Source organism: Centroberyx affinis, unplaced genomic scaffold (genome assembly GCF_046629955.1).
Source record: "Centroberyx affinis isolate AG114_WGS23_722 - 3 ecotype Tasmania unplaced genomic scaffold, CSIRO-AGI_Caff_v1 ptg001851l_1, whole genome shotgun sequence".
NCBI lineage: Eukaryota > Metazoa > Chordata > Actinopteri > Beryciformes > Berycidae > Centroberyx > Centroberyx affinis.
The window spans coordinates 129440-145501 of record NW_027280230.1 but is presented as its reverse complement, the minus strand read 5'-3'; the positions used below and the strand labels follow the sequence as shown (position 1 = coordinate 145501).

General features: G+C 46.2%; 1 protein-coding gene across 1 annotated transcript in view; it reads left to right on the top strand.

Moving 5' to 3' along the window:
- Positions 1-16062, top strand: part of mtmr4 (myotubularin related protein 4) — a 29443-nt gene that overhangs the window by 10184 nt on the left and 3197 nt on the right. The window contains exons 3-16 of the mRNA XM_071529910.1: positions 3379-3495; positions 4529-4558; positions 5284-5366; positions 7131-7297; positions 7424-7520; positions 8789-8902; positions 9046-9245; positions 10883-11011; positions 11597-11708; positions 12346-12541; positions 12724-12909; positions 13448-13618; positions 14052-14206; positions 14441-15944. Coding sequence (XP_071386011.1) covers positions 3379-3495; positions 4529-4558; positions 5284-5366; positions 7131-7297; positions 7424-7520; positions 8789-8902; positions 9046-9245; positions 10883-11011; positions 11597-11708; positions 12346-12541; positions 12724-12909; positions 13448-13618; positions 14052-14206; positions 14441-15944 — 3261 coding nt within the window. The remainder of the gene's footprint in view (positions 1-3378; positions 3496-4528; positions 4559-5283; positions 5367-7130; positions 7298-7423; positions 7521-8788; positions 8903-9045; positions 9246-10882; positions 11012-11596; positions 11709-12345; positions 12542-12723; positions 12910-13447; positions 13619-14051; positions 14207-14440; positions 15945-16062) is intronic.

The window sequence follows — 16062 nt, the reverse complement described above, 5'->3', positions numbered from 1 at the left end:
CAAATCTTTCCCGGAGGCAAATTACGGGCATTCCCTACCTCGCCATATTGAATGCCGCGCCGCTCTGCATTCGCCTCCCGTCTGCGTGCATGCTTGCATTTGTGCGTGCGCGCGCACATGTGCTTGTGCTCGCAGGCAGGCTGCTTGGACCGGAAGTCACGACTCACAAGCCAAGTCAGAGAATGTTATTCACGGGTCTTTTTGCTCACCCTCCCTCTCTGTCTTTTTTTTATTTGCACTGCTGAAGGCTGCACAGAGGAAACGTGACACAGTATCTTCTGCTGCACTAGCTGCCTGCCAGTGACTCATGCACCTACTTTTGGAACACAGCTTGCTTGATGCAGCTCCCCGGCTGCACAGCATGTTAACTATGGCACTCTCAGCAGGACATGCTGAGTTCCTTCCACAGCGGAGCAGCACACAGACGTACAGCACTTTAGCAACCACTTAATTCATAGTTAACAGAACTCAGTTGCTGCATACTATTCTTAATTCAGCCATTTCTACTGCTGTTAAGGCAATGTTGAATGCGAATTGCCTCCATCCCCAGATTCATGACGGGTTGGAAATAATACAATAATGATTCAGCCTCTCTGTCTCCCCTTTTACACCTTGAAACAATATCTACAGCTTATTTGAGTCATAAGCAGTAAACAACTTCTACACAGTTATCAGCTATGCTCTTATGAGTGTCAGTCTCATCCTTAGTCTTGTTGATCAGGCCTCCTCGCCTGTCACTGACACCTTTTAAGGTGGATAGAAGTTCCCCAAAGTTCAAACGTTTCTAAATTCATGCTGAATTTTCCAGTTAAATTTTAAATATTCTGTCTTTTAGAAACCCTAGTCCAAGGTGCCCCTATATTTGGCTCACCTTGGTGACTGACTGCAGAGTACTACATGTTCCATTTCCCAAGTTAAGCTGCACCCTTTCACTTGTCATGCTCCCTGTCCCGGCTCACTCACCCAGGCATTTTCACTTGGAGATGAGCAACAGCAGGTGCAGCGCTGCCATGTCCTATCCTGTCTGGGCACTTGGGGACAGTGATAAATGTCAAGGGTTTTTTTTTCGTACACACAATGTATACTGAAATCTCTGGGCCACCAGCCTTCACTGCTCTGATGCATTGACAGCATTTGACAACTTATCAAACGAGAATATTCCCATTTTAAAAATAAAAAAAAAAGAAGAAGACTTTATTACTGTATGTATTAGATTATAGAAATAAAAGGAAAGCTGAGTAGATGTTGAATGGGAGACTTGTACTCAGAGGACTGTCACTCAGTCACATCCAAAACCTGCAGTTTTCTGTGCAGTAAGGCTGTGCTTTTTACTGTGATTATGCATTGGCTAATGATGTTTCAAGTAGGCCTGCTTTTCTGACATCTTACCATAATCCCCCATCTGCCCTGCTGCATGCCCTCTTTTAACATGCATCAGTGGGTCCTCCTCTTCGTGACTCAGCAGCGCATGCTAATGCAGGATGAGGTAATGCAGTATGCGGTCTCTAGGCAACACTCTAGTGTCCCTATTAGGAATTGAATGACTAGGCCTGTATGGCACCTTGTTGTCCCCAATGACGGATTACAGTAAAGCAACCAAACCTAACATTAGTGCTAGCAGGCGATCAAGTAGAAGTGATGACTGAGAGAAACTGAAGTTAGAGCAGTGGAACAAGGGAGTCTAAGTAAGGAATGAGTGGGCTAGACGTGATCCTCAATTTGCCAGATGAGAGACAGTGATGTTTGAGTGGTAATTTATCTCCCATCATGCTTTTCTGTTCTCATCAGTCAACAGGAAGAGTGTTTTATGCATGTCTTTTGAAAATGATTTTGGCTCTCCACACAATTTCATAGCATTAAGTCCCACTGGTCAACAGCAGTCACAGTAAAGATGTTACTCTCCAGTTCACTGAATTGAAGGATAGCCTTGTTTGTCACTCTTAATTAAAATGTCTTGAGTAAGAAGCGGTAAAGAGCCGAATTACATTTGCTGAACCATAGTGGATTGGTTAGTGCGGGGTTGTTTGGCTTGCTTTGGGTAGGATGCTCCCATTTTATATGAATTGAGACATCGTTTAGAAGTTGGCAACTGCGGCTGTGTGTCTCTTCCACGTGGTCGGCTTTTTAAGCAGCTAATGCCCTGCCTCAGAATGAAATGAAAAATGTGTTCTATTATCCTCTGATGGGAACCAATTATCTTAATGCAGGGGTCTCGTTCCAGCCAGAGCCTGGGCGAGGCTGCGCCTGTATTAAAATGGGCACAACTAGGAATGTTAATGGACAGTTTGAGAGCCCTCACTGTACCGTCAGCACTCATGTAGATGGTCTCCCTCCCAGCCCGCCCTCTTGTCTGCCTGCTCGCTCAGGCTCAACGACAAGCCCCTGCGCTCACAAAGATCCTTCTATAATACCACTACATGCTAATTGGATTGCTACACATGCACAGTGTTTCCCCCCCCCATGTCCCCTCTCTCAGATCTCTGTAATGGTGGGACACTCAGTCTGCTAGTCCAGGTTCTGTCTACTCAAGCCAACTCTCGCCCTGACTTTAGCTGCTAGCAGGCAGTTACAGTCCCCTATTTCAATGGTGCAAGCATGAACTTTAGCTATTAGTAATTGTGCCTAGTTAAGATGGTCTTTTACTGAGATGAGCAGAGATTGGTATGGAGATCTTCAGCAATTTTCATAAAAAAACAGCTTATATTTTATGCAAAATTATTCATAAATTGGCATCACGAACAGGATCCCAACAGGAGTCTAGAGGAACTCTGGTGAGTAGTTTATCTGCTCTGATGGGATCCTCAAACCTGTATTGAGAATTGAAGGATTTCTTAAAGTTTATAATTGTAATTGTTTAGATGATCTGTGTATTGTTCTACAAGAACATTTATAAGTCCTATAGGGGCTGTGGGGCCTGCCTATAGGGTGGGGTAAGACCACTGGAAAGACTCTAGGCTCTTTCGAAGAATCCTTCGAAGAATCCTTCAAGATCTCATATAAATTGATTTCCTTTTTGAGAGAAAAAATTGAGGGAGTCACTCTCAGAGAAGTTATACTTGCTGACCAGAGGTGTCACTAGTGTGAGAGTGACTGCTCAACATCTTTCTTTCTTTTCATTTTTAATGTCATTTTATGTATTTTTTCTGTTTTATGTGAAGCACATTGTATTTGCCTTGTGTATGAAATGTGCTATATAAATAAAGTTTGCCTTGCCTTGCCTAGACGACTTTGAGAGCTTCAAATATAGAACTGTAGATGTTATGATTATATAATTCCAGTAGACACAATAAAGCCTGAGAATAAGGAGCAACATGGAAAGTGTTGGTATAATGTTTCTGTAGTGCATTTCAACAATCTGCTTGTTTTGTGTCCCTATAGGTGCCGTTCCCAGCTCTTCAGGGGGAAGGGGTGGAGTATCTCGGCCATGCGGATGAAGCCATCATCGCCATTTCTAACTACAGGCTCCACATTAAGTTCAAGGACTCTGTCATCAATGTAAGTACACATAACAGACAATAAACATACAGGAGTCTGGAAGAACCACAAAAGTAGAGCCTCAGTTTGGTCTAAAAGGCAAGAGGTCAGTGTGATCACAACAGCTCCTGTGCCACGCCACTAGAGAAACCAATAGCATGCTGAGGAGGCGATGCGTTTAGTCTGAACACAGGAAGTCTTTTCCCTTTCCCCCATATAAATTTTATACAACACATTTTGGCAAATAAACCTAGTAGTATTTTACATGAGGTAGCTATAAACTCCTGTTAGTCATATCCCAGCTTAGCGGGCTACTGGATCCCCTCTAAGTTGGCATGAAGTTGTTTGCACCGGGCTCGCACCACAGCAGTGGCGGGGCTTCTGATCTCCAGGCAGGAGACGTTTAACGTGACATCCAGGTTCCGCGGGCCCGGCCCCCGCTGGCACTGCTGTGCAGCAGCCCTCTCCTACTGACGTCAGGCCTCGCTCAAACACAAACAGGCCAATTGTTTGCATTCACTGGCAGTGAAATTCCTTCTTCTTCCCAAACCCCTGTCATCTTTTCCAGAAAGACCCAGCTAAAAAAAGTGAGCACAAATCTGTTCAGAGTGTACATTGACACCCGGATGTGCAGGCCACTTTACCTTGGCTCTGCTTACCAGAGGAGTGTCAGATTAGGGCACTGAGTTCAAGGTGTCAGCCGCACAGATGAACTCTATGAATGCCAGCAAGCCACAACCCCTCTCCCATACCTCCCCTTCCTGCGGCACATCCCCTTACTTCTAAGCTGTTTTCTTGCCCTTTGCCCCTGTCCATGTTTGTCTTTCTCTCCATGATTTCCATTTGGCTTGGTCATGTGTGACAAGTAGCACACTGTGTGATCCACTCTGCCTCAGCTTTCTTTCATCTTTCAACCTCTTTGATGTTCTCCTTCCTTTTAACTCTTCATTTCCTTTTGTGTTTGAATTTTGGTTTAATAGTTTTTTCCATTTCCTCCTGTCTTGTGTCCCCCCCTCCCTCTCTCTGTGTGCTCCATGGTGTCACTGTGTTTTAGACCTACCCAGGTGTGGACAATGAGATATCTGTGAGTACCATATGATAAACGCCACCCTCTGCCACAGTCTAGACAGGTTTAATCATTCAGCTGTTCTTCACACTGCTCTAGGATTAAGGTGCACCATGGACAAATTGTAATTTACCGTTCAGTACTCTGCGTGTATTACTATTTTCCTTTAAAGCCACCTTGCTGCACGATTGTAGGTGCAGCGAGTCAGCTGTAGAAACTGTAAGATAAACTGTCTCCTTTATTTACGGTGCCACTATGTGCACTTTATACTGCGAAAGTCATTCTCCATTATATCGCATGAAATGGGTGTTGTTTTGTGAGTCATACAAGGTGCACTTTGTGCTCTTGCTGAAGAGCTAGGCCAAAGATCAAGCTTGGTGGATGATTTTGTAACTCTTTGGAGTGCCATTATTAACACCATAGTCCACAATATCACTTAAAAGCTTCCACTTCAGGTTTGTGCAAAGCAGAGCAGAAAAAGCAGAATAACCAATCCAGTGGACCTAGTAGCCAGGGTTGTAGCTGTTGGTTGGTGTGCCTTCTCATACTTAACAGAACTAAGGATAGAAAGGGTTAATATAATACAGCGGGCCTCTTTCTCCTCCACAGTGAGGTAGAAGCTGTGTTGTGCCCATGTCTAGACCAGGGGGTGGTATGGGTATTAAAGCTCTTTACAGATGTGCCGTCTGCTCCGAATGAGGCCTGTCAGCCTGATCACGTGTGCTCTCTGTCTCCCCCTACAGGTGCCTCTCAGGTTGATAGAGAGTGTGGAGAGCAGAGATATGTTCCAGCTGCACATCATCTGCAAGGACTCAAAAGTTGTCAGGTAAGGAGAGCACTTCACTTACCCACTCAAGTCATCATATTAACTCTGCTGACAGGTTGATACTGTTGTAAAGCAGAGCAAAAACAGTGCTTTTACTGAATTATACAATGGCTCGATTCTGACTGTCTGGGCCATTTATATCACACAATGCCGGGCTTAAACACCCAGCTTCGATCACTGTCCTACACTAATGCACTGATCAATATTTCCAGATGTAAAAATTGCTTTTCACAACTTGGTTGTCACAATGAATTGCACAAACAGAAATGTAATGATGTTAACAATACTCAATAGTATATAACAATAGTGTTCAGGTTCTCTGTCCCTGCCTGTGCGCTCTGAAATTATTTAATTACGTTGGCGGTGATGGAGTGTCTTGTGTCTTCCCAGTTCAACACTTGTAGCTATGCCTGCCTGCCTGCGTAAAGTAGGCTATAGCCTCCAGTCTGAGCCAGATAATAATCTTGACATTGTTGGAGGCAATATCAAGGAGGCAGTACTAATGACAGTAATGCTTGCTAGTATAACATTAGCTTGCTAACGTTTATCTATTTTTGGTTCTAGAAAACTACAATATTGCTAGGTTGTTTATAAGGTTTTTGCTGTTTTCATTGCATTCATTTCATGTTTACTAAGAGTTGAAAGTTGTTGTGCCCCAGATATTATTCTGATGCTCAGGCGTTACCAGGATAACAGAGATATCATCAGCAATGATTTTATTTCTGCAAAGCTAGGCAGTCTTAGTGTTTTTGTCTTTAGTTTTTTTTGCTACCTTTGAGCTTATGATTTTTCTCTTATATTATTGTATAAGCAGGAAAACAAACTATAATCCAACTTTATTTTTTTCATTTTTTCTTTCATTGGTTTTCAGAGGTAAAATTGGTTTGTCCATATATATTATTGAAATATGGGTTGAAAAGCTGAAAAGAATGATGTAATGCTTTGTATACTTGCAGTGAATACTTTTGAAGATACACCTAGATATCTGCGTATTACACTGTAGCATGAAAACGACCACACTTTGATTACAGGCAGCAATGGAATTAATTGGGTCATTTCACTTGAATATGCTGAGCTGTGATCATTATAACTTTTGCACTATACATGATAGAAACATGGGGTTTGTGTTATTGTTTTGTTGTTGTTTTTTGATTTTTCTTTTTTTTTCTTTCAAATTAACTCCTATGTTTCCTCCATCCTCGATATTGTTTGTTAGACTTCTTTGTTAGAAGTGGGCTCAATCCATTGTTGAGAATGTAACTTTACTGTAGTAGGCCTTGCTAAGTGTAAGTTAGTAATATCATTAGTCAAGTTGTAGCAGTGAGCTATTGGTGATCTCATTATTTCTCATCTCTCATCATTGTTATATTTTCATTTGCCATGCTTGCAGCTGGCAAGCATATAACCAGCACAAAGCTAGCTTTCACTTGTTTAAAAAAAACACAGTTTAAAGCAACAAAGAACAAAGCCCACTTGCATTTCATAAAGCGGACTGAAATCCTCATCTGCTCGCAGACATCTGAAGCGTTCCCAACTCGTGGAATTCAAAGGCTTTAGAGTCCCAGCAGCAGATGTGCCAGGGGAAGCTTGGTTCCTCATCATTAAGCACCCACATTATTACCCCTGTTTGAAGGCGGGGGGAAACACTCAACATCTGAATCAGTTTGTTTTCCTTGTTTTTCCTCCTGAGCCCCAACACATGAAGACACTTTGTTGTCGGATCCCACTATTCTTCCTAATCTGCACATATTGGGCTCTCCACAGATGCCACTTTGCAACGTTCAAGCAGTGCCAGGAGTGGGTGAAGCGCCTGAACCGGGCTATAGCTCACCCGTCACGGCTGGAGGATCTGTTCGCCCTCGCCTACCACGCCTGGTGTCTGGGAGGCAACGCCGACGACGAGGACCAGCACGTTCACCTCTGTCGCCCAGGTCCGCACACACACGACATACAAGACATACACAGAGCAGCAAGAACAATTAGACTTCTGAGATTGCTTATTTTTCTTGCATTTAGACCTCCCTCGCTCATGCTCTGTCTTCCCCGTGTGTGTGCAGGTGATCATGTGCGGCAGAGGATGGAAATGGAGGTCAAGAGAATGGGCTTCGACACTCAGAACGCCTGGAGAGTGTCAGACATCAACTGCAACTTCAAGTATGTCACAGGCCCATCCTCTTTACCATAAACAGCAAGACACTCTCTGTGTAGACAGCAGTACAATAACTGCAAAGTGTCAGAACATTTTTTTAGTAAGTGAAGGGTGAGTGACAGTGTTCAAAGAGCAGTATGATGGCTCTGAGAGGGAGCAGGGCTGCAATCATGCAGGACTAGAAACAATGTCACCCCAATGTCGCCAGACTGAACAGATTGTCTGAAGGACAGCTTGTGTGCATACTTGCACGTCTCTGTACTGTGTTGTACTGTCTTGTGGGGTCCAAATATCTGTACAAGACTGGAATAAAAAACCTGGAAAAGTAGTCACTTATGTGTCAGACATCTGTGGGGAAACAGACATTTGAATTTGTGCTGGATTATGGTTACATTTGGGCACATAGTAGTGAGGTTAGGCTTTAGGGAATGAAAGAAAGTTGAATGCCCTCCCAAATACTGGCACACAAGGGTGTGTGTGTGTCTGCGTGTGTGTCCTTGCATGCTGCTCCCCTGTCTGACCTCTCAGACCAGCAGTGCTCTTACTATGCCCAGTCCTTAACACACACACAGAAATAAATACATTGTAGCACTTACCCAAGCACAAATAATGCGGTGTACTAGGTGTGTGTGTATGTACATGTGTATCAGGCCCTTGTGTCTCCTTTGCTGTCTGGGTAAATAAATGCGACAGAAAAAAAGGGCAGTCTGCCCTGAACACCTAAGAGAGAGCATCCTGCTGAGGGAGACAGACACACAGGACAACTGGCTAATTAAACAAGCCACAGCCTGCTGAGGCCCATGACTCAGCACAGTAGTTCACTCTCTCACTCTCTCTCTCACTCTCTCTCTCACTCTCCCTCCCTCCCTCCTGGATTGCTAAAAGACAGTCTGCAGGTGAATAGAGAAAGGAGAGAGTATCGTAGGAGAGGAGGAGACGAGAGACAGATGGAGTGAGGCAATAGCGCCCAAAGCAGAGAAGATATCAGGATGGTGGCTGAGGGTTATACATGTTACAGAACAAATTCAGGATACGATAGTGACCCTAAAAAGCAGGACATTTGGGGTACGTCTCAGTACATCTGTGTGTTTGCTGCAGTTCAGAGCCCCATTTTGTCTGGCTTTCAGCACAACAAAAGACCCTCTTCCTTACACACTTAGCTGAAGTTGGCCTAATTTACTGGCTGGATAATCAGTATTATAAACAGCATTTTTTTCCCCCTTGTTGTTCCTCCTATGTGTAAAATCATGCCTCCTGTCCTTCCTCTCTCCAGGCTGTGCTCCAGCTACCCCCAGAAGCTGCTGGTCCCAGTATGGATCACTGACAAGGAGCTGGAGAGTGTGGCTTCCTTCAGGTCCTGGAAGAGGATCCCAGTGGTAGTCTACAGGTGGGTGACATATGCGCACATACAGTATTATCTGTCTTTTCAAATGACACAAGACTGTTTTCCCTGTTTATTATTTAGAGTTGATTAATAACTGTAAATGTTAGGAATCATCTCTTTCTTTTGACTGTCACCTTGGATCCCAGGCACCAGAGGAACGGGGCGGTGATTGCCCGTTGCAGCCAGCCTGAGATTAGCTGGTGGGGCTGGAGGAACACAGAGGATGAGTACCTGGTGACCTCCATCGCCAAGGCCTGTCAGATGGACCCGGGGGCCAGGGTTACCTGCGGAGCACCAGCCTGCCGACCCCGTGGGGACGGCCCCGACTCCTCAGATAGTGATTTTGGTAAAGCAATAGTTACCTCCGCCAAGGAGGTTATGTTTTCAGTGCCGTTTGTTTGTTTGTCTGTTTGTCTGTTAGCAGGATTACGGAAAAACTGCTGGCCCAATTTTCATGAAACTTCGTGGAAGGGTGTAGCATGGGCCAAGGAAGAACTCATTAAATTTTGGAGCGGATCCGGATCCGACTCACGAACAAGCAATACTAGCACAAACCTTGGCAGAGGTCTGCGCTCTACGAGTGCCCTTCTAGTTTGATCTATATCTGATTCTGCACACTTCATTACCTCTCATGAATGCTTTCAAGCTTAGTCAAGTATTTGTGGAAATGTCCTAACATTCGCTTTTTTGTCCTTGTGACTCAAAAAGAAAAAAGTATTTATGGATTTGCTTGAGTGGCTGTAGCTTATTAATTTTCCCTACCTCCAAACTGAACCCAATTAGGTTCATGAGAACTAGCAACAAATAATGAATCTAAAAATAATAAAAGTGCCTAGGAATACGCCATTTTCAATTATGCCTGAATACATTGCGGTTGGTCAGCGACTAGATTGTCATCAATTTAGAGCAGATTAATTAGGCTTAAATCACAACTGCGCTTTTATTTTCTGCATTGTTTACATGTTCCCAGTTAGGAAATGAGCTTTTCTTCTCTTTAAGCCTTTGTTTGCAAATGACATGATTGCAAATTGGAGAACAAAAGCTTGCCACACAACTGTGCCCAAGTCTGTCTTGACATTTCTGAGGCACAAAGTGTACACACAAAATAAGACTGTCCATTTTCATAGAACATAGATTATCAACATTTAAAGAAGAATGAAATGAAGGATCTCTGCCTCGGTGGTTTTATAGTCCATTTGCAAAACGCACAGGTGCCTCTCAGAATGGGCAATTGGTCACGCAGAGAACCAAATTCGCAAGGAATTTTGTTTTTTGGAACTGTAGAGAAGGCAACCTTGTAGAGACGAGGGACTCGAAGTCGCAAATAAGTTAAAAAGCCTTTATTTAAACATGGCTAGGCAAAGATAAAATATATACTGAATATATAAATTAACCAAAACATTTTAACTTGCAAGGAGCCTTTGTCAAGGTACCTACATTGATACTAACATGACTTTCCTGTATCCTGGCAAACATGCTTCAAGCTGTCCATTCCCCTTGGCATTTTTTGAGCTAGTAGAAAAGTAAAATAGGTGAGACACAGGAGAATCTGGTTGGAGTCCTAGACCAGCAGGGGCGCATGTCCCAGAGTCAAGTATCTTAAATGCTACACTGTCACTGGGCACACATCAACATGCTGGAAAGTAAGTGGCAGCACAACACTGATTGAGTGGAGTGGGCAGTAGCTCTGTTCCAGTCTTGGAGTAATTACTTGTCTTTCTTCATGGTGGCCAGAATGAGGGTTCTGCCTAGTGATCGTTCCCAGTTGTAATACTGTGGTTGTGTCATCGGGACAAGATATTGATTTTCCGTAGGGGACAAATGGAGTCAGTACCGTTAATCACGTCCCTAGCGCTTCTCTGTTTACCCTCCTTCCCCTTTCACACTTTAACTCCCTCTTCCCCACATGTTCCATCCTTTTTAACTCTGCCCACGCGTTACCATGAATTCACCTTTCTCCGTCCTCCCGTCTGTATCTCCCAGACTCCTCGCTGACAGGAGGCTCTGGCTCCGATGACAACACTGTGCCACAGAAGCTGCTGATCCTGGACGCTCGCTCCTACACCGCTGCAGTGGCCAACCGAGCCAAGGGCGGAGGCTGCGAATGTGAGGGTCAGTGTCTCCCCACATCCGCAACAAACTGCTGTTTCTGCCAGTCTCTACCAAGCCTATTTATGATTAGGTTCAGTTCTGATTAATGCATCGTGCTTATCTCATTGATGCTAAGATCTAGGGATGGGACGATATGCTTATCTCATGGTACGATTTGTATCACGATTCATACGCGATTTGGGGCTCATGATTCGATAATGTAATAAATAAAAGTTCAATGACAACGAAGTATGACTGTGCAGAATTATGTTTATTTCTGAGCCACAAATCTTTCTAGCAATGGCTTGCTAGAATATAAACAACAATTTACAAATGTTATTGCAAAGTGTAAATAATATAATTCGGATGGAGATCTTATGAAATTGTGATGGGCAAGCCGTCTCATTTGTGATTACTACTGTAGAATAAAATGTAATATTGTGATTCTTTTTTTTCCCCCCCACGATAAGTATTAGTATAGTCACATTTTTTTATTGCGAAAAAACATCACAATAGATGCTCTGTCTTACACAGTAATCTCTTCGCTCTTTGCCTAGCATGCCCTGTGACCTTTATTCAGTGTTGTTTATGTTTGTTTGTGTTTAGAGTACTACCCCAACTGTGAGGTGATGTTCATGGGCATGGCCAACATCCATGCCATCCGGAACAGCTTCCAGGCCCTGAGAACCGTCTGCAGCCAGATCCCGGACCCGGGAAAGTAAGTCGATGCGTTTGACCTTTCTCTCTGATCGGCTCCACCCTCATTTGCCTCACTTTCCCTCTCTCCCCCCTTCGTGGCTTCACCCCTCAGTAAGGCTACACCACACAGAGAGGGGATCACAGCCACCATCCAGCCCTGTTCCTGCTGGGCTGGCCAGCTGTCTGTCTGTACACTCAGTCTGTGTGTGTGTGTGTTTCAGTGAGCGTCAGCGTGTATGTGTCTGTTTACATGTCTGCTTCCAGTGTCCCAGCTGTCTGTGTTTGTTTACTAGTATGTTTACATCACTGTGTATGTGTCCCCTGCATGTGTGGCTATATTGACATGGCAGCTGAAATGTCCTGTGTGACGTCACATCTTGTTATTTTGGGCCTTGTTTCTCCTGGTATTCTGACAGAGGCGTGTAATGACACAGGGGGGCCTCCAGAGATATAGGTCAGGGGCTCTCCCCTCCTCAGCCTCTCGGCCCCAAGTTTACCTCAGGTCACTCAATCTGAGTTAACCCCAAGTTAACCAGGGCTGTATGGTGTTATCCAGCCTGTTATATGTATATCTAGGCTCTGGAACATGTCATCAATAGGGAGGGGTTCTTTCTAGATTTTGTAGTAATCTAATCGATCCGATCTGATGTGTCCAGCTGGCTTTCAGCACTGGAGAGCACTCGTTGGCTGCAGCACCTGTCCGTCATGCTAAAGGCAGCCACTCTGGTGTGCTCCGCGGTGGAGAGGGAGGGCCGTCCTGTCCTGGTGCACTGTTCGGACGGGTGGGACCGCACCCCCCAGATTGTGGCCCTCTCCAAGATCCTGCTGGACCCCTTCTACAGGACATTAGAGGTGGGAGTCTACAGTGCAGTATGTTGATACAATTTAGATTAAGATACTGCTTATCATCCAAAATACCCCGGTAAACTAGTCATTTTCTGGTTGTAAAATGTAGTTTTATGCATAGCTTTTGTTTGACTTTAACATTGCTCTGTGAAATGTGCATCCAACACTGACTTTGCACACGTCCACAGGGTTTCCAGGTGCTGGTGGAGACTGAGTGGTTGGACTACGGTCATAAGTTTGGGGACCGCTGCGGCCACCAGGAGAACACTGACGACGTGAGCGAGCAGTGTCCCGTCTTCCTGCAGTGGCTGGACTGTGTTCACCAGCTGCTCAAACAGTTCCCCTGCCTCTTTGAGTTCAACGAGGCCTTTCTGGTAGGTGGCTGGTCTGTTTTACAAATCTGTCTTTTATGTATACGCTCTCATAGTCGCAGTAGACCTCTCTCTGACACTCTAGTAATGACAGTACACATTTTCCAGTGAGCAATAAGCCAGGAGAGAGAGGCGTTGTTAGGCAACATGAAGCCACACATTTATAAAATGGACCACAAATATTTTTTTAAATGTATCAATAATAAAATGTTATTTTATTGCCTAGCAATATAGTCCTTGAACCACTGCTAACATAAGTGGTGGTATGAGTAGTTAGGAGTGGTATTTTCTGTTAGCATAGTAGTTAATATTTAGATTGACACAGTTACGCAGTTAAAGGTGTGCGTTACATCTGGCCTTGAACGTCCCTCAGCCAATCAGAACTGAGGACCACAACTATCCATTAGTTTTATGTCAGCTAAACTTTATGTCAGATGGTAATCTTTAAGATGAATCAGCTGTTGCATTGAAAGGGAGTGTGCTATACAAATGATAAAGAATATCAAAGGGTTCCTTATGTTTTGTCTTCCCTGTGGTCCAGGTCAAGCTGGTGCAGCACACGTACTCATGTCTTTACGGCACGTTCCTGTGTAACAACGCTCGGGAGAGGGAGGCACGAAACATCTATAAACGCACCTGTTCTGTCTGGTCCCTGCTTCGCACCGGGAACAAGAACTTCCAGAACTTCCTCTACATCCCTAGTCATGACATGGTACCTACCACTTTTTATACCTGTCTATATTGTGTTCTTGCTATTTTTCAGCAGAGCTAATACACACTACCACTTGGAAGATGCACATTACAACTATTGCCTCGTACTGCTGGCCACCGAGCCGCTCAATTGGTGAGGGGTAAGGTGTCTTGCTTATGAGTACAGTGGCATTTAAGAACCATGGACTGAAGTTAGCAGATTAGTCCCCAAACTGTCTTTCTGATCGAAGGATTTGAACTGAGGACTTTTTAAGGACAGGCTTGCTTCTATAACTTCTGTGTGAAGTGATCTCCTCTAACAAAGAAAAGTATAGATGTGGACAGTTGTAGTAGGCTGCCCTAGCACTAGTAGGACAGTAGTAATAGTGTAATAGGCATTATTATTATTATTATATTGACCTCCTGAGATTGTCCTTGTCACTGTTTGTCTGCAGGTGCTGCAGCCAGTGTGCCACACACGGGCGTTACAGCTGTGGACCGCTGTCTACCTGCCCACCTCCTCCCCATGCACAGCTGTCGATGATGCCATGGAGCTCTACCTCCCCCTCAGCGTCGCAGGAGATGAACTCACCTCCCGCTCCCTGGACAGGTACGTTTATTTGCTGCAGACCTGTTTACTTACTGTCTAGACAGTGCAGTCCCCACTAACTGTTAGATTGTCAACAGAGCAGAAATTTTCATTAACTCAACAAGCTTGCCATGTTTGTATAGCATCCGTGTTACTGAGAGCCAAGCCTGCCCTCTAGTGCCACAAGTAGAGAATTGCATCATTGTCATCACTGCAGGTGTAAAAAACAATTCCTGGTGTATTTCTCGTTTCCAGACTTCCCAAGACCCGCTCCATGGACAACCTGGTGTCGGCTTGTGAGAACGGGGTGACCCTCACGCGTACGTCCAGTGACCCCAATCTCAACAAGCACTGCCAGGAGGGTCGCTCTGCCCTGGAGCCCGCACCCGCTGTGGGAGGAGCCTCTGCAGATGACCCTGACGAGGTCACGCCCGACACTGGACTGGACAGCAGCGACTCTGAGGTGGAACCTGTCATTCAAAGTCCCACCGCAACCCCAGAGGCGGATCCAGGTGCAGAGGAATGTGAAGAGACTCTAGAGGAGACCTGTCTCACCACACAGCCCTTACCCTCCCTGCCCCTTCCTCCTGTTCCTCTCAATAAGGACCTCACACTCCCTCACAATCCCTTCCCCACTCCTATCCTCCACCAAGCTTTGCCTCAGATTACTAACCCTCCACTCCCGCCACCACCGCCTCCGCTGGAGGCCGAGAGCCCCTGCAGGACTGCCGAGACCACCGCGTCACCCACTCATAAATCAGAGGCATGCCTACCTCTTCCCTGCAACGGCACGCTGCCTACTGCCGCCACGCCCGCCAGGCTCCTTAATGGCCACATCGACGGCCAAGCAAACGGCCTTCCTGCATCTGCGGAGCTTCTGGCTCTCAAGCAGCTGACCCCTCTCCTTCCCATGGAGGACTCCACAGAGACGCTCACAGACGAGGGAGAACTCCCCCCGGCCCTGCCTCCCAGCGAGGGTACGGATCTTAGCCAGAATCATTTTCAGGATGAGGAGCAGGATCAGTCTCAGCCCCAAGTCCAACCCCAAGTCCAACCCCAGAAGGAGAAAGAGGAGATGAGGACAGATGTAGTGAAAGGAAGAGACCGTGTATTAACGGTGGCAGCAGCTTCTGTAGACTGCGCCCAGGTAGCGGCGTGTCACCTGATCTCCCAGAGCCAGCTGTCGGACCTATCCCTGCTCGGCTCCCACTGGGAGAGCGTCCAGGGCCTGGTCCAGTCCGCCTGCAGCAGCGCCGGCCACTCCGGCATCAGCCGGGCCTTACAGCCCAGCTCCTACCAGAGCCGTCGGCTGGCCAGCAAGCTGTTCCGCGCCCAGGGCCTGGCCGTCGCCAACGGAGCCCAGTGCTGCCGGAGGGAAGCCGCTCGTTGCCCCAGCAGCCCTGTGCAGCCCGGATGGCTGTCTGCTGTCAAGAGCGCAGGCTACACCGCCTTATGTGGGCCGGCCGCTGCCGCCCTCAACAGCTACTCCTTGGCCAGCCATCAGCTGCTGCCAGCGTCCCACTCCTCACCCTCTGCCTCCAGCTCCCCTCCCCCGCCCCAGGCCCCGGCTTACCTGGACGACGACGGCTTGCCGGTGCCCATGGACGCCGTGCAGCAGCGGCTGCGGCAGATCGAGGCTGGCTACAAGCAGGAGGTGGAGGTGCTGCGGCAGCAGGTGCGGCAGCTGCAGATGAGGCTGGAGAGCAAACAGTATGGCAGCCCGCCCTCGGAGCCCGACATCGACTACGAGGATGATATTGTGAGTAGGTCTTTCTGTGTTGACACTGGAGTCCGACAGCTGGTGCTAGATGCCTCTTTGCTGTCTGCAGTGTATGTGAATATTTACTTTTGATTAGCCTTGGGAAATGTTTTCTCTC